Source organism: Acanthopagrus latus, chromosome 4 (assembly GCF_904848185.1).
Source record: "Acanthopagrus latus isolate v.2019 chromosome 4, fAcaLat1.1, whole genome shotgun sequence".
Taxonomy (NCBI): domain Eukaryota; kingdom Metazoa; phylum Chordata; class Actinopteri; order Spariformes; family Sparidae; genus Acanthopagrus; species Acanthopagrus latus.
The window spans coordinates 10,811,250-10,837,663 of record NC_051042.1 but is presented as its reverse complement, the minus strand read 5'-3'; the positions used below and the strand labels follow the sequence as shown (position 1 = coordinate 10,837,663).

The following is a 26,414-nucleotide window of genomic DNA, read 5'->3' as shown; positions in this document are numbered from 1 at the left end:
TACACTTGAAAACTTTGAGCGATCTGATTTTTTTTTCCAATAGTTTGGTCATTTATTTATCTATTTTTAATAACAGCGTCAACACATCCAATTGAACGAGTAACCCTGAGATTTAAAATGTAAAGATTAGAGTTTGTTGTGTAGAGCTGCTGTTGAAAGAGTTCTGTTTGTAATGGATACCTTACACACATTTCAAAAGCAGTGACTGCTTACATTTTAGTGTTTTGCAATTCTAAGATTTGAGGAGCAATGTAAATGCAAAGCAAGGGAAAATAGTGGGGGGCAAAAAATCTGCAATGAAAGGACAAAAAAAATGGGGAAGAAGCCAAACCAGCAGCTGAATTTGAAATGTTGTCCCCAGGATGAGCGCTTTTTACTGTTAATGGAGAAATAGAGTGCGTGGCATATTTAATGGGTTTTGTTTTTATTGTACAGCACTGAATAATTAACTGGGAAGCAGCATGTCACATAGATTTATCTTTTAATTAAAATAACGTGTTTCACGCATATTTGAGTGGTAGTCCAAATAAATGCAATATCCAAATTTATGTTTTGTTTATCTTCCTGTTAATTATCCAGAGATTGTTCACTGTACAGCCCTTCACATTCCCTCTCTCTGCATCTTTCTCTCCCCCTCTCATTCTCTCTTCCTCCTAGCAATAACCAGTCAGGTTTTATTAATTTATGGATCATCTTGGCTACAAGAATAAGGTGTTTGGCATGAAACCACCTCATTCTTATGAAGTGAGACATGACAGCAATAAAGAGAGGAACACTTTTTGTCCTTGTCTCTAGAATCAGACTAATTTCCCATATCTGTTTTCCCATTAGAGCTGAGCCAAGTGGAAACAACCAGTGACTCCTCAGCTGCATGCTACACACAGTGAAATATCCTCAAATAATAATGACAATGTTTGATTTTTATTAATATGTCTCAAGACACATTCTGTCCAATAGTTGTTGAGCTATTTCCGTGTGAAAACACACACGGAAAAGGGAGGGGATTACCTAATTCACTGAAGATATTTCCTCATGGAACAGTGAATGTTGGTACCAAATTCTGTGCCAATCCATAAAGTTGTTGCCAAGATTCTTAGTTGTATAAGTGAAACCACTGACCAACAGGTGGAGCAAGAGGAGAGGTGAACTGATCACCAAACTCTTTCGGATTCATTCTCTAGACACCTTGTATATGAACCAAATATCATGGAAATCCATGGAAATCCGCCTGAAAAAAAAAAAAAATATATCAATCAACAAAAAAAAAAAATATATAGTGAACATAATTTTGCCATACACCCAGCAGCGCTGATCTGCTCTGGGCTACAATAGCAGCAGCTCATGAGAGGCTCACAGAGGCTCGTGTGCATCAAAGCATTTAAAGCTGTTCACCACATCAAACTGCTGGGAGACAACACAAATCTAATTCCCCTGAAGCAAAGAAATAAATTAAATAATTAAAGCTGTGCTAATCAATATTTTTGTATGATCAATGGATCAGAGGACATTGAGTAGTAAGAAAACTTTTCCACATAACTTTTAAAATAGAAAACCAATCTATTTAACCTGTCTTAGTTTCAGTTGTTTTTTTCAGTTGGAATTCATTGTCTACAAGGATGTATTGCTATGTTTAATGATCTTCTCCAACTGACTTAAGTCTTTAGCACCATTAAAAGTCACAATGACAATCTTGCAAGGTCAGATCTGGTAACAGAGGGAGACATGTGTAGGTTACTGCCTTCTAAATTCAGTGTAACAAATGCACCATCTCAATCATAATCCCTCGTGTACAAAATCAGTTTTTAATGATCTAGGAAACACTTTAAAGGGCCAATTTTATGTTGGGAAAATTCTTCTCAGATCAGATGAGTTAAAACCTATTTTCTTCCCACGATGCAATCAGGACAAATTCATTTAAAAACCTTCGTGCAACCACAGTAATAATCTTTCTAGGATTCTCTTCCTGTAACTTTTCATGTGCTTTAACTGTGTGGATGAATAAATGAATATCTAGCAAAACGCTGTAGGCTACATACAGCATGTGAGCTAACAGTAATTAAATGAGAGTCCCAACTTAACTTCCTGTCAGTCAATGCTTGTGCACTGCTGGATATTATATATTAAAAAAAAGCATCAGAATTTCAGTTAAACTGATGCAAAATATGTATCAGTGGATTCACTGGAAGTAGCTGGGCAAGTGCCCCTTGCTCTCACAGTGATTGTAATTATGTCTTCAACAGCCAAGTAAGTTCTAAAATCCATCAGTGATGCCTCATGAAGGAATAAAAAAACGCATCCTTGCTGTCGCCTGTTCACTCTCTGTCCCAAACTCTGCTCCCTCCCACATCAAGTTCCAAATATTGCAAAAGTCTTGTAACTCTTTCTGTAACAGTTACCTGTGTCCGAATGACAATAAAATGGTCGGTGACAGTAATTAACGTCGGCAGTAGCTACGCTTTCTGTACCTGGATAAAACCTGCCATTGGCAAAGGATGGTGATTGCAGTCCTTCTTGCCTTGGCAGCACCTTTCCATTACACCTGCACAAATCACATACTGCATCGCAGCTGTTCTGAGAACTGAAAAAGCTCCACACGACTGCGTTTGCGGTCAGCCATCATCAATGTCAACTGTCAGTAGCGCCTGACACATTTACAGAGCTAAGGTTCACATATGACTGTCAGATGGAGGGGGAAGTAGCTCCTAACGCCCAGGTATTATTAAGACTGGATCCTGTTGATGGTAGAGTTAATTTCTACTGTGTCCCTATCAGTATTTCAAGATCAATTCGCACAGCACTACTGCTTTCAAACTTTAATTCCTTCCCTTTGCTGAAATGTGAAGTGAACAGCAACATGTAGCAACTATAACTTACCAGCTTTCCTCAATCTCTACCATTCTGCTTTCGGCGTCTGCGCCGTTGAAAATGCTGCAAACAACCTTTTGCTCTTTTGAATCTGAAGGTCACAGAATTGTAAAGTTATTTGTGAGATTCATACATTGCTGCATGGAACACTGAGGACTTGATTTAAAGACAAATAAGTCTGGAACAAGCAGCTATACTTTTAAACTCTGCTTGGGAGTGTCCTTACAGAGACATTAAGGACATGTGTGGGCTCTGAGTTTCAGAGTCATTAGGGTCGCTTGTGGGGAAGATGTCAGAAGAGACAGTCTGTCTATCATGGACAGTGCAGTACACATTGAAGAAGACAGAAACTTGAACATTGAGGTGTACAGAAAACCTAAACACCCAGGTCAATACTTGCTGTTTGGCTCTCCTCTCCACTAGAACACAAGGTGGGGGTCATCAGAACCCTAAACCAGTGGGCTGGGACCGTTCCTACTAAGACAGAAGGGAAGGAGAAGAAACAGAAGCACATCAGGGGAGCACTTAAAACTTGTGGTTACCCAAACTGGACCTTTGTCAAAACCGCTAAAAGATCCAGAGCAGACAGAGAAGCAGAGACGAGAAAACGTAACCACATTGCCATTCCTTATGTCATGGGAACATCTGAGAAACTTAGCAGGATCTTTAAAAGACATCATATCCCAGTTCACTTCAAACTACATGCTGAGGCAGAAAGGCAGAGATGGCCTAAGACATTACTTATCATCCACCAACAATACAGTACTGAGTTCCCTCCCCAGGCAGCATAACAATCATTTACACCTTGGCTTACCTAGCCCTAGCAACCCACATGAAGACTGGTTGGGTCAACGACCCACAACTGGACGTAATGAATCTGAAACAGCGAGCTCATATGTGTCCTTAACGACACTGTAAGGACACTCCCACAAAGACTATAAAAGCTGGCAAACTTCCAATCAGACCAAACCTCTCCAAATCACACAAACTATATGTATGGACTGAATAAGGGTAAGTGCTTAAGCATGTTTGGATTTTGATGAGAGGTTCATTTAATATAAAGTGGTACTCACTATGCAGGTTCTGAAAAATCAAGACTTCCTTGCACAGATGCACAGGAAGAACATGGAGAACAGCGGTACGCCTGGTGTCGATGTCATGTAATTCCTATAGCGATAAAAATAGAAGTGCACATTCTGTTACGATTACTAAACAAACCAGATTCAGACCTGATATGTCCAATCAGAACATATATCAACAAATAATCTGTTCACAATGTTACTGTTTAATGCAATCAGACAATTAGCAAAAACAAAGTGGACTAAATGTACAATTCCAAAGCTCATTTAAAGCATTTAACTTGTCCAACGTTAAAGAGGTTCAACCAATGAAATGTATAATAATCTCTTCACCTGTTCATTGTGGATTCTTAAACTTTCTGCCACAGCTTCTGTTGTCTTCCCAGTTTTGCACACCTTCTGTCTGAATAAAGTCATCCGTCCAGGAAGATGGTCGTCAAGCTCAGTGTAGAATGTGTTGGGAAGGTTCTGGTTTGTAATCCATTGGAACTCTGCATACGCTTATATTTAAAAACAGAACAGAAGGACAATACAGCAATTTTCAAAAGTATAGAGAACTACCACACTCCTATTCAATAGATTGCTGTTAAAAACACAATATTTATGTATATGAAATAACTATTATTTTCAAACTACAAAAATATCTGTCAATCTACAAACATGTATTTAATTGTATTGGAAAAAGGGGAAAAAATGTATGAAAAAAAGAGGAGCAAAATACTTCCTGAAAAAAAAAAAAAAAAAAGGTTTTCTTACAGTGTAGACAAAAAGATAGATGGAATACATACACACAAACACACATATACACACACACCCTATCCAGTCAGGCATTTCCTCAACAGCATCTTTTTCCAGATAAGAAGATCCAAAGGCTGAGTGGTCCTGCAAATGGAATCATCTCCACCATCAGTGTGGATGATGCTCATCTAATATACTGCCTATGTGCATGTCAGGCTTTGCTTGTGTGTGTGTGCGCCAGTGGGAGTGAGTGTGTGTCCAGCCTCTCTATAGGATGTGGTGTTGTATCTGTCTGATTGGATGACTGTCAGCAGCACTGGCTCTGTTATCCTGCTGACGTCTCCATTACTATCGTCTGAGGTGGGACTTAGCCCTGTCTGCTGTCACTCTGCTGACACACACACACACACACACACACACACACACACACAAAATATATGCCAATACACACTGCAGTACAACATGTTTCACTGAAGGATATACTGATTCTACAACATGTCCGATGCACTTACATTCTGACAGTCACACAGGCATGCATGTTCGTGTTTTTACCTCAAATACAGAAAAGTTTTCTTTCTGTGTTACATTAGACTTTTTTGACTTACAGCCTGGAGCTGTGGACATGGTCATATGTTTCAGTCAGAGAGCATTAAAAAGCAGATCGCTCAGGAGAAGGAGGGGTCAGGAGAGGTCAACGTGAGGTAACCTGAGTGGGTGACAACAAAAGAGGCAGCTTGTTTTTATTGCCAGGGCTCAAATGTATGTTTCTGTGGGATGACATCAGCCTCTGCAATATAATATGACCACTTCTCACATACAGGAAGTCAGTTTATCATTTTAATTATAAAGGATAATGCTGTTTTTTTTAAAATCCAGATTTCATGCCTATAATTCCGTCATGTACATCTGTTATGATAATACTGACTGCCGAGACGACTCAAGGTAGTCCCAGATAGGCTACAAATACATATCAGAAAACCAATATAGTCAAAGATTTGGCTACTTCGATAAGAATCCGACACAAATTGAATGCAAATGTCCGCTCTGATGTTGAAGCCTTTCGTCAGGTTGGTTTGCATGCTTTCAGGCCGAAACCTTGTATGAAGTGTTGGTTTGATCTTCTCCACGGTTGTTATAGGGACTTCATACACAGTGAGTGGCCACATTGTCTGTGGGAGGAGTCCAAACTATGGGCACCAGAGCTTCAGTTCCCCAGACGACAGTGCTTTTTGGATGACCCAGGCCACACTGACTTGCCTTAGTTGGTGCATCCCCTTAAATATGGAGATGCTTACAGATTTTCTGGGTTTCTCTGGGCTTACGTTTTCCTGCATTTTTCCAAGTAGCCCCTTGGTTCGATCACTGCCCACCACCCATTTTTGGGCCATGATAATGACTTCCATGGCCATAGTAAAGCCAACAGTGAGACTGCGCAGCCTGCCATGATGCCTACTTCCAAGCACTGTCATGTTTCAGTGAAATCAGCCATTGTGAAGCACAGTTGCAGGTCTTGGAAAAAGGTCTTGACCAGTGTGCCAGTGAGCTCTGGTACATGGAAGAAGTGGAATAATTCCCAGATAAGTTCACGGGGAACTGAGTCAAACGTATTGGCTAGGTCAAGGAGGATCACATGTAGGTCTCGCTTGTTCCTCTAGACTGATTGGCTGTGGTGCTAGAACAAGCTTGTATGCTTACATACAGAGAAACCATAGCATTCCGGCTCTCTGTACAGATGTATCAAAGCACTTATTTATTTCCAGGTAGGTGTACAGCCTCTGCGCTACTATGCTGAAAAGCACTTTAACAAACTAGAAAGGGTCATGAAACTTGAAAGTGTCACGAACTTGAAAAGGACTTGAAAGTGTCTTTGTGGAACCATGTTCTCATGTATTCTTTCTTCTTGTGAAGTTTCCTCAAGTTTAAAGTTTTACACTCAATAGCCATAACCATTTGAAGATTTGCTACTGTTATAGTTAAGACTTGCATAAAACTGTATTAGATAGGAAATATAGAGCACTCAGAATGTTTGTTATACCTCCACGATACATACCATGTACTTTTGGTAAAACACACTGGATGGGGTGTCTGGTAGCTAAGTTGGTCGAGCACGCGCACTATGTATAGATGCTGTGTCCATGTTGCAGCAGTCCAGGGTTTGAGTCTGACTTGTGGCCCTTTGCTGCATGTCATCCTGTTTCCTGTCATATCATAGCTGTCCTACCCATAAAAAAATCTTAAAGAAAAGATACTGGATGTAGAAAAAAACCTTTGTTTATCCTATTAATCCTTCACCAGAAATATCATGTTTTTGCAAGGCTTTCTGCTGCTGTAGGTGTTCCTGGTGTTGAACAGTGTTCAGGTCAGTCAACTTGTGTTTCACCAGTTAAATGGTTTTAATGTGAAGCTGTTTTCCATAGCAGTAAATAGTGGGAAACCTGGTGCAGTGGGAAACACCAGTGTGCTTCCACGATGGAAAAACGTCACTGCGGCAACCCTATGCCCTGACCGATTATGCACAACACACTTTCAACTATGAAAGCTTGACGTTGCAAAACAATGATAGCTATAAGTGGAAAGATGGATTCGTCACATATTATGAACTTGTGAATCCCACTGTATCAACGTAGATGGCCCGTGTGTAGCTAAGGTACTGTTTTTGTATTGGTTGTGCTAGATTTGCTGCCCACTGGTTGACCAGCCCCTCAGGGAAATGCCTGCCTAGACTATGTGGTAAAATGTATGAGATATGGCAGTGATACAGAGGTTTTGCTGTCTTTGAAACTACTTTGGCTTGTTTTAAAATGCAGGAATTAATTGAGATCAACTGTGACGTGTGATGTCAGTCTTTACAATGATTCCATGTCAGACCTCAGTCATCTGCCAGATCCAGCCGTCACCCAGGCCTGCGCCACCTCCTTCTCACTGACACCTTTGAGGAGCCAGAGCATATATGGCCTCTATTTTTCCATCATAATTAAACAAGTTTCCGCCTTTATTCCATGTCCATTAGCAGAGCCCATAACACTGCTTGGGAAATGGTCATTATCGCAGACAGAAATAGGAACATAAATTTGCTGTTAATGAAAATGTCAATTAGTGGTCGACTGTGTTAGAAGGGGGCTGATTGTACCACCACTGTGAATTAAGCATCCACATGCTCACCGGGGTGTCTCACATACACATATATACATGCATTCAAACACACACATCCACATATAGTACTTTAATACGACACCGGTATAGATTGAATGGACATTGACTGGCATTGATTCACATACATTACTTTTGGGGAATTTCTTTATATTTCAACATCCCACAACATCCATTGCGACCCTTTTGATCGTTGGGGTAGAGAAATTAAAAAAAAAAATGTGAATCATAAAGTGAAATTAAAAATAGGCCCAAAGAAAGTAATGTTTGCTAAAAAAAAAGGTTCTCCTCGTTAGTCTGTAGTTTCATCCTTAAGCTGTTTCGTCTCTGGAACCCCTAGGTTTGACGAGTTGTTTTGATATTTTTATTCACATATTTGGATCATTAATCAAATGGCGGCATGGAGGGAGGGCAAGCAGAGGGGGATGGATGCGATCCATATAGCATATCTTCTTCAGGGCTTGAGTGTGTGTGTGTGTGTGTGTGTGTGTGTGTGTGTGTGTGTGTGTGTGTGTGTGTGTGTGTGTGTGTGTGAGAGAGAGAGAGAGAGAGAGAGAGAGGGAGTGTGTGTGTGTGTGTGTGCGTGTGCAAGATCAATCTAAAAGTCCTCTGCAACAGCCACTTCAGACCCTGGGCGCAGTCACAAAAAAATGATTACCATTACACTCCCACCCTCCCCTCTCACTCTCAACAGACGATGAGGGGAAATAAATGTTGCCACACACACACACATACACACACTCACAAATATACCATTGGCTGCAGTGCTAGAAATGACAGAAATAAAAAAGACGGATTCCCACCTAAACGTCAATATGAGGGGGATGTATTAAAAGTGCATTTGAAATTCTTAGCAGCGTTCCACTTCATTTCTGAATGTCTGGGTCTTGCACCCTTAAAAGCAGAGGGAAATAAATCAAGTTGTTGCTCGTGCCGAGACCCCTATAAAAATAAATAGATGAATGCTGGTCACCTCAGAGCCATTTTTAAAATGTCCCCCTAGCTGCACTGTATCCATAATTATGATTTTGATTGTCTGTGACCACATCCTCCGAGATCAAATGTGAAGCGGAATTACAGCAACGCGCATGAGGAGATTTATTTGTCATCTGCTTGGGCTAAGGTTGTGCATGACAATCAGATAGCAGCTAATACCACGGGGGGATAAAGTGCCATTTCTTAGGCTTCAGCAGCAACACTTTCTAACCTCTCATGTTCCAACGACTAGACTTTGCGTAAAGAATGATGCTCTGGGTGTTTGGACAAGGTTATCAGCAGTTAGACAGTTTGAGTTGCCATCAATACAACCTTTATGTTTAAGACTTACACCTGTCCATGACATCAGTTCACAACCCTTGCCGATACCAGCTGGAGAGATAAAAATGTCATGGGTCAACATAGGCCAACAGTAATGTATGTGGCATGATCCAGGATGTCATATGCGATGCTTGTCCTGCATAGGATCCTCGTGATACCTGGATATCTCAGTCCCTCTGAAGTCCATACGCTTTGTTAGAGGAAGACAAGTAAAACTATAAACTTGTTGTATGCTATGCAATTATGAGTGGGTGCAGAAGACACAAAAGTATAGTAATATCTGACAGAGAAAGTTCCCCCTTTGTTTGGTTGCAGCTGAGCAGCAATGAAGTTGGCAAACCCTGTTTTCACATTTGAACTGCGCACAATGTCCAGAGAAGCAAGTCCGCACATTGTGCAGAGTGGCAACCTCATTGCCAGAATGCTGGCAAGGTGTGTTGCTGTAGATCATGAACATGTTGGAAGTTTACATATGACATACATATCAAACTTTACATTTCTTTAGGTTAAATTTGCTATTCTACATCGTGACAATGCTTTCTGATTGGTCTGGCTAGATTAAGGCCTAAAAAACACTCTGTAAGGTTCAGGAAAAGATCATAGCTCTACCTTGGCTCTCAACATCTCTTTAAAAATAACACTTTAAAATTATCCAGTATTTTCACACTCAAGTGCAGCCACGAATAGTGGCTTGCCAGTTGTCTCACACAGCTGACATGAACATGCCAGCTTAGAGACATGTTGTGAACGTGATATGATGTAAATGTTGATAGGGTTAGTTCAAATTTGAACGCATCAGTGATTCGCAAAATGTAAAAAACAAGTGAAAAATGATCTAGTTTAAGCGGGAGGTAGAGTGTTGTAGAGGATGAAGACTTGCCTGTGATGATGACTGGTTTTGCACTGATATAAAAACTACATGTACTTCTGATATACCCACAATATTAACTAAAGAAGAAAACGACACAAAGCAGCTACACTCCGTTCAACAACATCAACACACTCATGAATTCTTCGGACCATGATCTATTGCAATTCACACATGGCCTCAGTCAGACTTTACACACAGTTTGTGTTGCTGGCAGGTTGAAGCCTTTTGCCTGTGCCATCCGATATGGTCATTTTGGGACCTTTTTTTCTTTGCTACATGATGTATTCTCGCTTAAAAGACTTTTCCTATATCCGACACATGTACTCACAAATACTTGAGAGTTCATTGTTAGGCAGTACTTTGGGGCAACCGTAAATACTGTACATATTATCATGAACATTTTTTGGTGTAGTTCTATGTCATAATATTTCGGAGAATATTTCACCCTTCCAAGTAAAATAGAGACAAAACTAATCTTTGTAGTCTTTGGATTGTGTTTTGGCACTGAAACTTGATGACAGCACACAATCAGTTGCAACACAAGCATGAAAATATATCTCATGTATCTTTTTTTAGTTTCAATCAAAAACCGTCAATATCAGTGTTTGCCGTCATAAGGTCCTAACGCCTAAAAGAAACGCCTGCGTGCACGCCCACACGCACCCAGTCCCATGCACACAGGAACAGCCCAGAATATACACACACAGACAAACACACAGACAAACACACAGGCAAACACCGACACTCCAGCTAAACTTCAACAATACGCCCATCTTCACTTTGATAGCTGTCATTTCTACACGAGAATTTCCTCTGCTGCTGGGGGAAATAAAAGAGTTGGTGCTAATGGAGGATAATTACACTCTTCCCTTCTCTTTCTCTCTCTCTCTCATGATGTCTCTCGCTTGTTTTTCCTCTGGTGCTGCATTGCACAGGATGGATGCCAGTGAAGTCGCAAACTGCTGCATTCAGGCCCATTACATCTGCAATGAGTGGGGACGCAAGCAACATCTGGTGTCTAAGCTGTGATAGAGAGCTGTGCCCTTTTAATAGATATCTGCAGGCAACACAGGGTGAGAGATCACATCTCAACATTAACTCTTCAAAGCCCACTTAGAGGCATGGGGTGTGGTCAGAGAGGTATGGGGAGAAAGGACGAGAGAAAGGACAATGGGGAATTAGTGGGTAAAAATAGGAGTAACAGAGAGAGACAGATGAGAGAAGGGATAACAGGGGAATGAGATGCCAGTATATGGAGGGGACTAAAAGTAGATGAGTTGGGAGGATGAAATCAGCAAAAAATGAATAGGACAGTCAAAGGGCTAATGATAAATGGAGGAGATAGATAGATAGATAGATAGATACTTTATTGATCCCGGAGGAAATTCAAGTATCCAGTAGCAATAACAAACATTGAACATACATTGAACATACATGCAATATCAAAAAAACAGTAGAAATAAAAATATGGAATAAGAAATGTTATAAAAATGTTTTGAACAACTGTATAAAAGGAGGGAGTAAAAGTAGTAAAACTTAGGGAGTAAAACTTAAAAAAAAAGGTGAAGAAAGGAAAATAAGAAACAAAAAGTAAAATGTATAATATATAACTTCTGCCACTAGGGGCCTCTCTATCAAAGAAAACAAAAGATGTTTGCGGAGTGCCGAGTGTAGGGCCTGGAAGACTTGGGAGTAAGTTGACTGTTCAGCTGCATAGAGTCTCTCTTGAAATCTGACCTTTTTTTTTTTTTTTTTTTTTAAATATCCAAAATCTCTGAACCTTTTTTGCTAAAGCCAAAACTTAAGCCTTCAGATAATACTTGTTTTTGTCTGTCAATTTGATCGTCATTACTTTAAGTTTATAGTCCACAAAATTATGCTTCCTCTTCTACGACAGTTTCTTTGCATCTGACATTTCTTGTCAACACTAAGCTAAATTTTGGCCCTTTAAATGCAAACCAGGTAATTGGGCGGTGTTTAAAGCCATTTATATTGAATTGTGGGATGGTCAGATGGCTCAGGCATGTGCGTAAAATTTCAGGATGATTAAGATGTATGAGGATAGGACATGGTCTTATAAATCTGAAGAAAAAACTGTGCATACCTGTTTCCTGTTTTGTGTATATACAGATTTTAACACCTGAATATACACAGAGTTTTATACTGGACTCACTTCGTATTGTACTCTAATCCAGAACCTGTTGCTTGCTTATGCCAAATGTACAGCAGAGTTCTGTACTGAACTGATACTGGTACCTGGAATTCAATACCGGGAACCAGTGGTATGATGACATGATACCACATTTAAAAACCTTTTTTTCTCTACTTTGCAAAAGTGCAATTACAAATCTTCTGGCTCAGCTCCCTCTTCACTGTGATGGTCCAGAGCAGCATCTGCAGTACCTCCTGTCCATCTCCTGTTCCATTTTCCCATCACCCATGAACAAGACCCACAGATATTTGAACGCATTTGCTTGGGGCAGGAGCTCTCCTCCCAACCGGGGGGAGGACGGAATGTGTAAGAGAATGTGTAAGTTGGATTCAGGAGCTCCGCAAAGTGCTCTTTCCACTGCCCAACAGTATCCAAAGTCCTGGTCAGCAGTTCTCAAGCCCTGCTTTCCCTTCCTGAGTCCCTAGATGGTCTGCCAGAACCTCCTTGAGGCTGACTAAAAGTCCCTCTCCACAGTCTCCCTGAACTCCTACCACACCTGTTTTTGCTTCAGCGACCCCTGAGGCTGCAGCCTTTCTTGCCTCTCGGTACCTGTCTGCTGCTTCAGAAGACCCCTGGGCCAACCAAGCTGGAAGACCTCCTTCTTCAGCTTGACGGCCTCCATCACCGCTAGTGTCCACCAACTTGTCAGCCATAGCACATCATCAGGATACACTTTTTGATTAAAATAAATGGGTTTATTTTTTTCAACTCAGTGTCTCTCTGAACAGCAAAGCAGCAGCAGTTTTCACCATCATCATGAGAAAATATGGAATCGATCAGAGCTGATTATTCTTGAAAGTGGCCCAGTTAGTTTCTTCACCCAAAAAAGCTTGTAGCTTTGACTGTTGAAATTTGTATGTCAAGGATTGGTCAGAAAGTAACAAGTCGCGATAAGAGAGATGTGCACAAAGTGTGCAGCCTTCAAGCTCCAAATATTTATTTCAGATTCAAGATTCATCAAGAAACTTGAAAGACAGAATATAACATTATCACTGTAGTGTTGCTATACAGAGATAAGATTCCTTGTTTACAGGCATGGTGAGCTCTGTACTAAACTAAATGCAACAATAACCAATGAAGACTCAACCAAATGAATACCAATAGCAGCTTTAGCTACGTTTACATGCTAGCTATGCTAAAGGATAAATATCAATATCTAATCAGTGAAGAAAACTATTTTCTGAGTTGAATGAATGCTAGCTGGAAACAATACTTACAATACAAAGTGACTTTTATATCTGTCACAAAATGTTTTTGTCAATACACATTATTGAACTGTTTATTGCCATATTGCATCTTACATGCAATACTTTCTATAGCACAACAACAGATTGGCAGCAGATTATTTTCTTGTGCTCTGATGGGGCTGAAATCCAACCTTCTGCACATGTGTTGTTCTTGATCCTACTTGCTGTCCACACAGGATGTTTTGTCAACTGACTGTACAATTAAACAGACAAGCTGTAGGGGTACTTGACTGAAGAATATTAAGTGCCTGGAGGGCCGATAACAGGGTTAAAATATGGTTTGTCCCCTGGAGGCAGTGAGTTCCCTGCATCCTTTTAGATTTTAATGCATCAGAGACACAGGTGGTTTTGAGCGAAATAAGGATGGGCTTAAATCTAGAACTGTGTGTGTGGTGCTTGCTGAGATTACCCACGGTGACTCTTGGGGTACTGATTGGGTTAGAGCTGTTGAGGTGGCCATCTTACTGAATTCGTCAAGGCAGCGAGTAAACAATCATTGATGTATTTGAAAATTAAAGGCCTGTCTCTAATATAAGCCTTTCCAACAAAAGTAAAGATCCTCACATACCACTGTGGTAGATAAAAGCCAGTTTTAAATTTTACAGTGACTTTCATTCCTCTTTTACAGTGTAGACTCCTCATTCCCACCATCCTCCTCCACGTTGCTGCTTAACTTTGTTATTCAAGTTGACAACAAAGGTCTATTTTTACATTCAAATCAGGTTTAGTACAGCTTTGACATTCACAATAATCTAGAAGAGAGCAGAAAATACAATTACAAAAAGTGTTATTGTCCGTTATTTAATCTTCTTGTCTCTCACATATACACACATGCACGCACACATGCTCTATGGCAAAACAAGAGATCACCTTCAAGTGCAGCGACGCGTCAAGCTGAGCCTTCAGCTGCTGTTACGGCGTCGCTCAGCTGATCAGCAGCTAGCCTGACAACTTCATTCACCCAGCATCTGCTAGCTGTCAATCACACACACCAGACGTGCATGTATGTGTGTGTATGTGTGAGTGTGTTTCCTGAGGCTATTGATGAAACTGTCAGAGAGAGGATGAGACGTGTCCATCACCCCTCTTTATCTCTCTTTCTGTCTGTTGCTTTCTTATCCCCCCTCTCTCTCTCTATCTCTCTCTCTCTGTGCCCTTGATCACTCTATGTTCAGCATTCTCAATTCATTCTTCATTACACCTCCCACACACAATAATCTCTCTACACATCATCACCGCCCACTGTTTCTAGTTATTTACCATCGGATTTTTATATCAGGTTGATTTAAGTGCACCCTACATGGCGTGGAGTCACAGAAGCACACAAAGCTTTTTTTGCCATTCACTCATGAATGCAGCGTTAAGGTAACAACAATGTTGCAAGAATTTGCCTTGACCGAAAAGTGTTACCGGAAAGTTTAGCTGCTGTTACGTAGGCAACTGGACTTTTTTCAGTTTCTTGAAGACGTTTCACTTATCATCCAAGAGGCTTCTTTAGTTTAGTTCTAACTAACTGGAGAGGAGTTGGCAAGCTTGTGGGTCATTGGTCAAACCGCCCTTCATGTGGGTTGCTAGGGCTAGGTGAGCCCAGGTGTGACTGGTTGTTAAGCTGTCTGGGGAGAGAACTCAGTATAGCATTGTAGGTGGATGATAAGTAATGTATTAGGTGGCCTAAGACATTATTTATCACCCGCACCCACACAGATTATAAAAGCCTGCCAGCTCCTCTACAGTTAGTTAGAACTGAAGAAACCTCTTGGATAAGAGGTGAAATATCTTCAAGAAACTGAAACAAGTCCAGTTGCCTACGACACAGCCCCTAGATTTACTATGACCTAGATGACTGAGAACCTTCATCAACATCTTACCAGAAACGTTTTGCTATTCTGAGTTAAGGTAGTGAGTTAGACAGAGTTAAATATGAGTTCCTGCCAAGCTAACCACAACCGTTTGCCTTGGGACTTGTCCAGCACTTGGTGGATTTTAACAATACACTGGCACAGGATTAGTGCTTCAAGGACGATGGACTTTGGCAGTTTGAGTGCTAACCATTTACTTAGTGCTCTGTGGATATCATCAGCCGGGCTAGAGATGGAAGAAAATCCAGGCATGCAATATATCAAGTATTAACTGGCATCAAGCGCTGAGGTTCTACACCCAACACTCCCTCACCCCATAAGATCCTGAACCTCTGAAGATGTTGGAGAAGCTCCAAAAGCTACTGTGGCTATCACAAACAAGAATGTTTTCAAAATCTGGACTCATCCTCAACGGCATCAGGTATTTTCTAGTAATTCAAGTGATGAGATAATGACTGTATTCAGTTATTTACTTTATAAAAGTATACATTATTACAAAAAATGTGTATAAAATTAGGATCATACAAAGAAATGATGGAGCTATGTGAAAAAATATTGTTTAACGCTATCTCTCTTTTCTCTCCTTGCCCTCTATATTTTAATGTCACTCAGTTTTCTTGAATTTTGATGAATCTATTTATCTACATCTGTTCACCATCTAGGCATCTAGGCATCGATTTTAACCTATATTAGTCTTAATATTACACATATGAACAAATACATTTAATTAAAGAAAGAATGTTGAACAATTATTCCTCGTGTAGTGCAACAGTTTTACCGACGTACAAAGAATGCTTCTTTCCACAATGCAGCTGTTCAACACAGCACACCTTTTGCCTGGGTCTGTGCTTGTCTAAATATCAAGGGGATTATTTAAAAGTCAATTAGTTGGTCAAGGACAATTTAGTAAGATTAGGGTTTTCTCTGTGAATTCAGACACCACCCCGTGTCTTAATATCCCATGCCCTTTCATCTGTGTGCTGGTAAATGGACCTCTGCCTATGTATTTTTACTCACTTTAAATGTTGTTGCTTATGCAAATTTAATGAGCATTTTTGTTGCATCTTTTAATGTGCACACTACAGCCTAATGCATAATTAAAGATTGTACAAATAATGGAACATGTTTATTTCGGTTGATATAAATTTCAACAGAGGAAAGTTCAAGAAAAGAAAAAAAAAAAGCAGATAAAATTATATATTGAACATTCTAAAGTTGCTGTCAGGAGGGCGGATGAGGTGCCACAAAAAACATGTGAGGAGGCCTCAGTTCAGCCTTTATCATGTATAAGTCTTGAGAGAAGGAGACAAAACATATAATAGCAAAAATCCAAACTACCTTATAAATTGTGAACAGAATGATGTCTTACTACTTTTCCCTTTGTTACACACTAGGGATGGGCCAGGTGCATGATTTGGGACATGACTGTTTATTGTGCATTGAATAAAGACATTCGTGTTAAGCTCAGAATGATGGTACTCAACTGTCCCTCCTCAGGCCACCGGTGAATCTGTCTCCATAATACACTGTGCTGAAATGTCATATATCATAGAAATATTTTAGTCCAATCACAAAGTACAGATATGCTTATGGCAGCACCTGTAAATAAAACATAATAATAAAAAAAAAAAGCTCTCACTGTAAGATCCTGGTTGGTGCGCAAGTCCTAATCAAATACACAATGCACCAATTTTCTACCCATTCAAGAGTCTTGAATCTGCAGTCAGATGGTTTGTTACACCAAACTATCTGGGAAGTTCCTTTTAGAAACTGTTTGGAATAGGGCAGACCCTTTAAAAAAATACTTGGCAGGTAATGGGATGGACTACCTGTCCATCACAGTCCATTACGGGCCAAATTTAATAAATCAGATCAAATAAATCAGAGCACTTCCAGCAAAGTTTGGTAAATCAAATGCTTCAAGCCAGTCAGGGGAAGAGAAAAAAAAAAACAACTTTCCCATTGATACAAGCCTTCAGTGCTGTTCTTTGCTCTTCTTTCAGTGAAGAAATACTCTCCACATGATCACCAGATCTGGCAAATCCCGCTGCCTCCCAACATTAGGGTTTTTAGGGGGGGTTTCGCTAGGGGACACCAGTCTGAAGTGCATGTACAGTATGTGCTGAGCATGTGTGTTTGTCTGTGTGTGTCCCATTTGAGGGCATTACTGTAGATAATCGGATCCTGATAGTGCTGTGTTCATGTCAGCTGAGACTGACAGCTTATTGTCATCGTCCTCTGCCCTGACATATGCCCTCCTCTCTCTCTCTCCTTCTCAGTGTGATTGTCTCATCACTCCTCAGCGCTGTGACTCCCACCTGACGGCCAGACAGGCCTCATCCTCCCGCAAGCTGGATAATCAACATCCTGTCAGTATACTGTCAATATCCTTCACACACAAAGTGGACATGGACCCACACGTGCACACAAGTACACAGGTGACCCAGAGTGCCACACACATCCATTCCTTGTGTAAACCAAAGGCAATTGTTTTCAGCATGCGATGTTGGCTGTTAAATTGAATCTGTCCATTCCCACCATATGTGTCCCATAAGAGTTTATAGACAAACAGCTCACTTAAACAGTTATTGACCTAAATGTTGTCACCATAGGGTTAGGTTTGTGGAAAATGGTACACGCTAATTGTTCCAATTGTTCCAAAAAAAATTCACAAAATGTTGATCAAGTACATTTTGATTTCTGGAAATCAAGCCCAAACAATTGTGCAAAGGGATTCATGATTTCTAAGGAACCCACCCCAGATCTATAGGTCAAGTCTCGCGTGACAGGTGCCGTTTGTAAGACAAGCACATTTTTGAGTCTCTTTCCCAGTTTTTGTCGAGTTACAAAACACAGATTGTGTTTTTATTGTTGGGACCCAAAGATCACGTTTTCTTACAAATACTACCTTTAATTCATATCACTTGAACACGTGAGTTATTTTAAAATTGTCATACCTGGCCTGCTGAAAAAATCTAGTTAGGCCTCACTATCTGTTATGTACAGATTTACTGTCAACCCAGATTAGTATAATTCCAATTTTTGAGTGGTCATTAATTACTGTTTTATATTTTGAAAAAAAAATAAAATAAAATGGTTTCCAAATCTGTTCTCGCAGTTTACAAATCTGTTCCCACGGATTTCCTTTTTTTGTCTACCTTGTGGCCCGTTTTTAATGGACAGAGATTATACAGTAATTTTGTCATGAAAGCTTGCCTCACAATGAACTAAGCAGTGTCTGCATACAGTCACTTCACTGTGTCAGCTCATACAGCGTGCTTTACCTGCTGAACCAAAAGAGGCGTGATGGTACACGTCATGACGTGATGTGTGTGGGTTTTCATGTTTCCACCTGGTTTCCACCAGTAAATCTAAAATTGTATCTACTGACTGTTTATAATCATATGGATGCTGTTATCATGTGTTGTTATTGAGATCCTGACCCTGATGCATTGTGGAAAGTGATAGGTTGTTTGCTCTAAATTACATCACCTCTCTGGCACTCATTCACTGAGAGGGATGATGTTTTCCAAGGGGAAGTTCTTTGAAGTCTTGGCCGGGAGGATTGACCATTGCAGTGACTTTTCCTCATTAAATGTGATGATTTTTGCTCTATATAAGTTGTCAAAGACAGTAATTACAACTAAACAGTGGAAGGTGACAAAGACATTGTATGACTAATTTCAAGCAACAAACATGTAACTCACATTCACAACCCATGACCTGTGCTTCCAGTCTCTATCCTTAAACACAGATGTTGTCATGTCTCTGTTGCGACTCTGTTACTACCTCTGCTGGCGGAACAGAGATGGAATGCAACTGGTTCCCCCATTCCCCCTCTGTTAACTTTCATACATATGGTGAGGCAGGATAGTTGTTAAACTTGTGATGTGGTGTATGATGTGGACCTTATTTACCATTCAGGTGTGTGCTGACATAATCATGGGTCAGCTTTGGAAAGATTTATTTGCTGGGATCTGAAACTGACAGTTATTTTAACGAAAGGGTAACAGCCTGCTTGAACCGAGCAACCCTTTGATGATGACATATCTTGCTTCTTTAGTTGATCTTGTCACTACTCTGTCTCTTGCACTTCCTTGCAGTATTAGGCACAGTTCCAAAACACTGCAGCTTTCTCACTCTGGTTGGATCTTCATACATGGACATAGAATCTATCGGTGCAAATACAATCAGCATTGTGGATAAGTCAGTAGTCTTGTCCACCATCCACACTGAGATGTCAGGCGTACTTTTTGCATCATTTTCCTGCCTCCTGCACCCAGGCATCACTCCTACCCTGAAACCAAACAGCGTATTTTCAGTAAGTGAGTAAACTTCTGAAACAGACATTCTCCTCACTCAGCATGTGACACAGCCCACACACAACATGACCTTGCAGATTGTTTCAGTTCTAAAGTTAAAAAAAATGTATTGATGCAATTGCACCCTCTGAAGTTAATGTGGTCTCTGGTAAGAAAAGATCTCCTTGGAGAAATGCCACGCTAGTCAAAATAAAAAAAATAAAAAAAAAAATAAAAGAATGTCGACAAGCTGAGGGCAGGTGGCGAAAAACTTCTTGACATTTATAGAGAGAGACTTTATATTTTAATTTAGAACTAAAAAAGTCAATGCTGTCCTTCTTCTCAGACATCATCACCAAAAGCAATTATAATGCATGTGCCCTGTTTGCTACTGTCACAACAGGCTAACAAACTCTCCTGTGCCAGTATCCTCTGAAGTTCTATCTAAAAGGGCCTGTAATGAATTTGCATCCTTCTTCGCTGCCAAAATTCAGTAAAATCAGACAAGTGGACAGTGCCACCATACCAGGTACAGGAGTTGTGTTGTCCACCTAAAACCAACACAATTTGATCCATTCAATAACAAATACCTGCAAGAGATAATACAACATTTGACATCCATTTTTAAGTAAAATCATTGAAAACACTGTTTTCCAACAGCTGAACACATATTTAAAAGTCCCATATTATACTGTTTTTCATCAATTTCACACAGCTATCACGGGTCCAACAACACTGTATTCGATATGCAGAGCCCCAAACCCATCAGTGTCCTGAATTTCAGCTGTCTAAAAGTCACCTGTGCCTGCGCCTTTAAATGCTAATGAGCTCCATCTGTCAAGGCCTACTTGCCTGTCCCTCTCAGGAGGACAACGTGTCTTACGCTAGCAGTAGCATGTGGTACTGTTATGCTGGATGTGTATATATATGTATCACTATGGCTGGCGGAGATGCTTTCATTCAACCATACCAGTCTGACCCAGAATCGGACCCAGAAGAAAAGGCTCCTGAAGAAGTACAGACTCTGCAGCTGCTGCAGGACGTTTCAGAGTGGTTAGTGTGTCTGAATAATGTTAGTTGTTCGTATGTGTTGTTACAGTTAATACCATGCAGCTAATGGTTAACAGCTTGCGAAAGCTGTGTTTGTCTCCAACACAGTCTCCAAACTCTTGGACACTGCTCGCATCGTCTCTGTCTCCAGTCTGCACATGTTTCCAGACTTTTTACTGTGACAGCCAAGCTCCCTTGTAATATTGTTAACATTAAACTCACTTCAAACGCCACTGCATAACAGACCAAAGCAGAGCTAACTAGTTCACCATACTCGTAGGCAAATGTAAATACTATCAAACTGCAACGACTCTTACCTGTGGCTCAAGTGCAGTTGCTGGGTCCCGTATAGCTGAGACTGATCCTTTTACGAGGGTCAGTGTCGAGGCAAAGACAGTTTTGTACTGACCCCCATTACTAAAGCAGTCTGATGTGAAGTGGTTAGAACACACACACACACACACAAACTTACACAAACCACAGATGGCACGTTGTCTTTAAAAAATGAAACGCAACCACTGTCTCTTCTGTTGTTATGTAGCTGGGACAGAATATAGGCACTTATGTTGTTTTTACAACCAACAAAACAGCAATTTGCATGCTATCTTAACGCTGGACACATCGAACTTCACCTTGGGTATGAATGCCCCCCTCTCGGATATCTCCTATTACCGCAATCCAAACCTCTGAAGTCATAGGAACTGGAAGTCTGCTTTCAGTCCCTATAGTCAAAACTAGACGTGGAGAAGCAGCGTTCAGTTGTTATACATATACAGCAATTTCAAGGCTTTGAATGCACTGTGACTTTTATTTTCTAGACTTGTCTCTTTTTTAACCTATTCTATATGTTATACTGATTAGCACCTTATAAAGGGAGGCAGAAGGCACCTGGTTGTCCTCTTGCCAGATGGACCCGGGGCCATGTCACCTCCTGGCGCCCTTCACGTAGCCTGGCGGCGGCGACTACAGTCTGGTCTCACGCTGTCCCTCTAGTTTTTTCATTCTGGTTATATTATTTCAATTGCTCGCTTGGGTGTTGCTGCTGGCTGCACATTGCTCACTGCTGGTTGTGTGCCGCTCACTGTCCACTGCCAGTTGATGTGCAGCAGGTCGCGTTGCTCCACGCTGTGCCGACCATGATTGCCTGACCGGTATGTAGCACAGTGACTTTAGCTTCCTCCTCCAGCCACTCGTAAGTTGCTAATATCTGTTCTTTTATTGTAGGGTAAAGACACCTGTGTAGCAGCATAGCAACCACTAACCTGCAAGAAATCACTACTGCTTTGCTTTGCTGCTTTGCATCACCGCTAGCCGCTTTGCTTCACCACTAGCCGCTTTGCTGCTAACCACTAAAAGCTGCATTGCTTTGCCGCTCACTGCTAGCTGCCTTGCATCGTAGCTACTGCTTTGAGTCATTGTTTGGCTTCACACTGCGTTGACACAGACTTTTATATGCATCCGCGGTTGCAGTGCTCCAACGCTGTCTGCCTGGCTCCTAGCTGCTCACTATAGCTGGCTAAAAGCGTTAGCCTTCGTCCAGGTCTTGTTTTAGCATTGCCTTGGCCGAATTGTCACAATGCTATATTGAACTGTGTACTATCAAACTTGTCACATCTTAGTGTGTGTTTGTGTGTATGTGAGTGTGTGAGAGAGAGAGAACAGTGGGGGTGTGTTTCACTGCAACCTGTAATTTTGATTTATGTTGGCTTTATGGTTATTTTGGTCATTGCAGGTTGCAGGTGAATTTCATTTGATGTGAAACTTTTTTAAATTTTATTTGATTTGATTTGATATTGTGTAAATTATTAGAGAGTTAGTTTATTAAGTCTTCTTGATTTCTTGGGTTGTGATTGGTTGCATTTAATTTTGTTTGTGTTCCCACCTGCTGTCCTCTGACTTCTCCCCTTTCAGGTGCTGAGCCTAGGGTGTCCCTCTTGTGTTTTGCACTTTCAGGTTGACTTTGTTTCACTTTTCTTTACTTCACATGTGGTGTTCCTGGGATCCCCTTTGTTTTGGACCCATCTGCCCAGTAAGTCTCAGCCCTGATTGGTCCCCCTTTTTAGCCCCCAGTGAGTGACTTCTTACTGGTGACATTTTAAGACTTTTAAAACTGAAATTAATGAACATTTTGGTACCCAGATATGCTGTCTTTGCCTCCATTGTAAAATGGACCTGGGTGCCATATTTAGTTGTAAAGTTGTCCTTTAAAAGATAGAAAAAGGTCATCTGCCATCTGCAGGGGACAAAGCAAATTGTAAACAGACAGAATGACAGGAGTTACTCGAACCAATTATTCTCCCAGCAGATCAGTCGATGTGGGGATGATGACAAACTAACCATGGTTTACCCAGAACCAGGGGGGTATCAGGAGCATCTATAACATGAAAAGTGATGGTTTAATGGTGATTTCTAGACAGAATGAGTGTGACAGGGCATGTCTTGTGGGTTACCTTAGCCAGGAGACTACCATTAAGGGCGAGAGCTGTAATAAGGTCTTCCAGCAGTTCAAGCTTCACCCCAGTTTGGACAAAGTGTTGGTGGTCCAAAGAATCACACTCCGCCCCAGAATCAAGGAGGGCGAGTAATGGAAGAAGCGGTTCGTCCATGTAGAGAGTGGCCTGTATTTGTAACTGGGACTTCAGTGGGGCAGGAACAGTTCTGAGTGAGTGAGGTTTAAGATCTGGTGATTAGTGTAGATGGACCACAGGTGCATCGAGCAGCAGGTGAGAGGAGCCTGGCTGATGATCAGAAAGTAGGTCAGCCCTGGCCAATCTGAGACAACACTGACAGACAGAGGGAGACACACACGCAACAAGAAGGGAGAGGAAAACACATTTCTTAACTTGTTTTAATATGTGGATTCTTGATGTCTTTCTACTTGTTTTTAATATATATTTCAATACAATTCTTAATGTAGTTTCATGTAATTTCTATGCCCCTGTAAAGCCCTTTGAGTTGGCTTGTGTATGAATTGTGCTATACAAATAAACTTGCCTTGCCTTGCCTTGCCTTGTTGCTAACCATATGTGTGTGGTGCATGCATGGAATTGCATCTCCAGACAATGATTTCTTCTCCAGACATGGCCCATTGTTCATTGTGTGATGACTATGACTACCAAAAACATTACAAATGGTTATTTGTGACCCATTTATAAGTGCGGTAAAGACAGTAACTTTGACCTGACAGTGGAGCTAGAAGAATGCCTAAAAGGTCTATAACATTAATGAGAATCATCATTTCTAAAGGATTGCTAAATCCTGCAATAATCTATGTTTGCCCATTTGGGGGCTATTAGCAAACGGTCGTCTACTTAAACATTCAGCATATACGAAGTAATATTTCTAGTAATTCAAAAGAATATATGTCAAATATTTACTCTCCTAGGTTTCTATTAGTCTATCAACTCCTAATATATATATATATATATATATATATATATATATATATATATATATATATATATATATATATATATATATATATATATATATATATATATATATACAGTGACCTGCTGCTGTGTGGTGATGAGAATAGTGAGACTGAAGCACACCAGTAGAGGTATGAGCTGTAGAGCCCCAACAATGAGTTGACATGCACTTCAACTATCAGTATCTATTAGGGAGAATCTGCAGAGATTACTGCAGAGGTTATAGTAAGTAATTTGAACCACTGTCTTCATTAACATGAATATATATATATATAGATAGATAGATAGATAGATAGATAGATAGATAGATAGATAGATATACAGACAGAGAGAGAGAGAGAGAGAGAGAGATGTAATATATATATATATAAATATTATCCATTTTGTCCATTGTATCTCTCTTTTACTGTCTTGCTTATTCTTCAAAAGTTTTCTACATTTCAGTGCTTTTGTATCACTGGTGGGAGGTAGAACATATGGGTGTTTATTTGATGGAAGGTTACACCGAGCTTAGTGTAATTACTCTTACTTAGAAACGATCAAAAATGACAGATATCATGATGATGTGCGTGAAAATGGAATGCAAACAACAATCAAAGGATGATTGGACCTGACAGCTATATCAACGCTAAACTAATTGACAATATTTATATGAAATATCTTTATACATTAGTGCAGTTTTGCTGAAGATGACAGGTGATTTCCATCAAACCAGCTTGCTTCATTTTACGATCAAAGGAAAATTACAGATGTTATACATGAGAACAAAAACTAGATGACTGCAACTACATCGTCAGATCAGTGAGATTCTACTTCTGTCATGTAAATCTGTTTAAACACATACAGAACTGCAGGTAATTTTAGTACTGCATTTTTTACACACCCACATTCAAAGAACTGCTGTAGAAAGAATATGTTTTACTATCTCCTGATAAAGCTTTTGTTTCTATATGTGCGCATGCAAGAATGTGTAGTAGAAAGTGAAGATGATTTATAATCTGGCATCTGATCGAAGACTGCCACAATATGTATCACAGTCCTGGACTGCTATCAGAGGTAATATCATTTACCAGTTCCAAGTTCCAAAATATTGTGAAAGAGACTGTATCAGCATAACACTAATGGATTTAAATGTGTTTCAAGTGCAAGTATACACTTCATACTGTAAATTTAGTTGATACAGATTAAAATTAAGTGGTTCACAATCATAGCTTATAAATTTGAATTTTGAGGTAAGTTCATAGTCCCACAAGTAAGTTCACTGTCATTTCTTTCATTTGTAGTAATGTTAGTTTGTTAATTTAATTGTATTTATTTATTTTTTCACTGAGCAACGAGCCAACCCATTCTTCCCCAACCCCACAGTCCTTGCCACAAGTCTTGGGGGTAATGTGTTACAGTATTAGATAATCTTTAGCAGTAAAGACATATAATAGTGAGTTACTCATAGGACTACTAAGTTATTATGAAATTTACGATGTCAAGTCATGTGTTACCACCCGACCATGTCATCTGGGGTACACAATATCATACTAATTGTATCTGGAAAGCTGCATCTGAAGGAGACTTCCTTTTCCATTTACCCAGAAGGATACGGTTGTGATAATAAGGGCATTTCAGAATCTTTCTTATCCAGCCTTGAACTGTAGTGTCTTCATGGAGACTTTGCTAATAACATGATAAATCAGACACTGGATGTCTTCTGTGATCATTCTTCAATTTCTTATGTTTAAAACAGTTATCTGCTATCTGTTCTAGATTATGCTGATATCATCTACATGCATGCTGCTCTCTCGACTTTGAAGCCCCGTGAGGCAGTGTATCATTCTGCACTTCGTTTTATAACAGGTGATGAGTTTAGAAATCACCATTGTGTTCTTCATGGCAAAGTTGGATGGCCATCTTTATCTGTAAGGAGGGAACAGCAGTGCATGATTTTTAAACACAAGGCCCTGCTGCATGTTTTACCTGACTATCTCACCAGTTTGATGTCATTTATAACTTGTAATTAGCACACTCGTTCACAATAGTCCGTGATTTTAAACATTCCCAATGTAAGTACCGAATTGGGGAAGACTTCAGGTCTACGTCCCTCAGAAGTTACAACCTGATCTTGAACTAAATCATCTTATTTCTTAAGGTAATTTCAAATGCCTATTGTTCAGTGTTCTGCAGTCTGAATGTAATTGTGATTTATGATCATATTGTGTATGTATATATATATATATATGTTTTGTAGTCAGGGTGTCATTGGAAAAGAGAGCTTGCTCTCAGTCAACCTTCCCTGAATAAAT

At 40.2% G+C, this 26,414-nt stretch overlaps 1 protein-coding gene and 1 long non-coding RNA gene across 3 annotated transcripts; both read right to left on the bottom strand.

The window, feature by feature from the left end:
• On the bottom strand, positions 1-23,607 carry LOC119018048. 2 transcript variants are annotated; one of them, XM_037095384.1, is made up of 8 exons: positions 23,140-23,607; positions 23,027-23,063; positions 4,278-4,444; positions 3,939-4,032; positions 3,262-3,342; positions 2,875-2,956; positions 2,466-2,539; positions 1-1,228 (listed from the first exon to the last, which is right to left on the bottom strand). In XM_037095384.1, exons 1-8 carry the CDS (start codon positions 23,293-23,295, stop codon positions 1,152-1,154), a joined length of 768 nt encoding a protein of 255 aa, XP_036951279.1. In that variant the 5' UTR covers positions 23,296-23,607; the 3' UTR covers positions 1-1,151. The 2 variants fall into 2 exon arrangements, with proteins under 2 accessions (XP_036951279.1, XP_036951280.1); XM_037095385.1 differs by lacking the exons at positions 2,466-2,539; positions 3,262-3,342.
• Positions 19,286-22,146, bottom strand: LOC119018049. The gene is made up of 2 exons (XR_005074641.1): positions 21,554-22,146; positions 19,286-19,635 (listed from the first exon to the last, which is right to left on the bottom strand). It is a non-coding gene; the product is annotated as an uncharacterized LOC119018049 (long non-coding RNA).
• Positions 23,608-26,414: the final 2,807 nt, after the last annotated feature.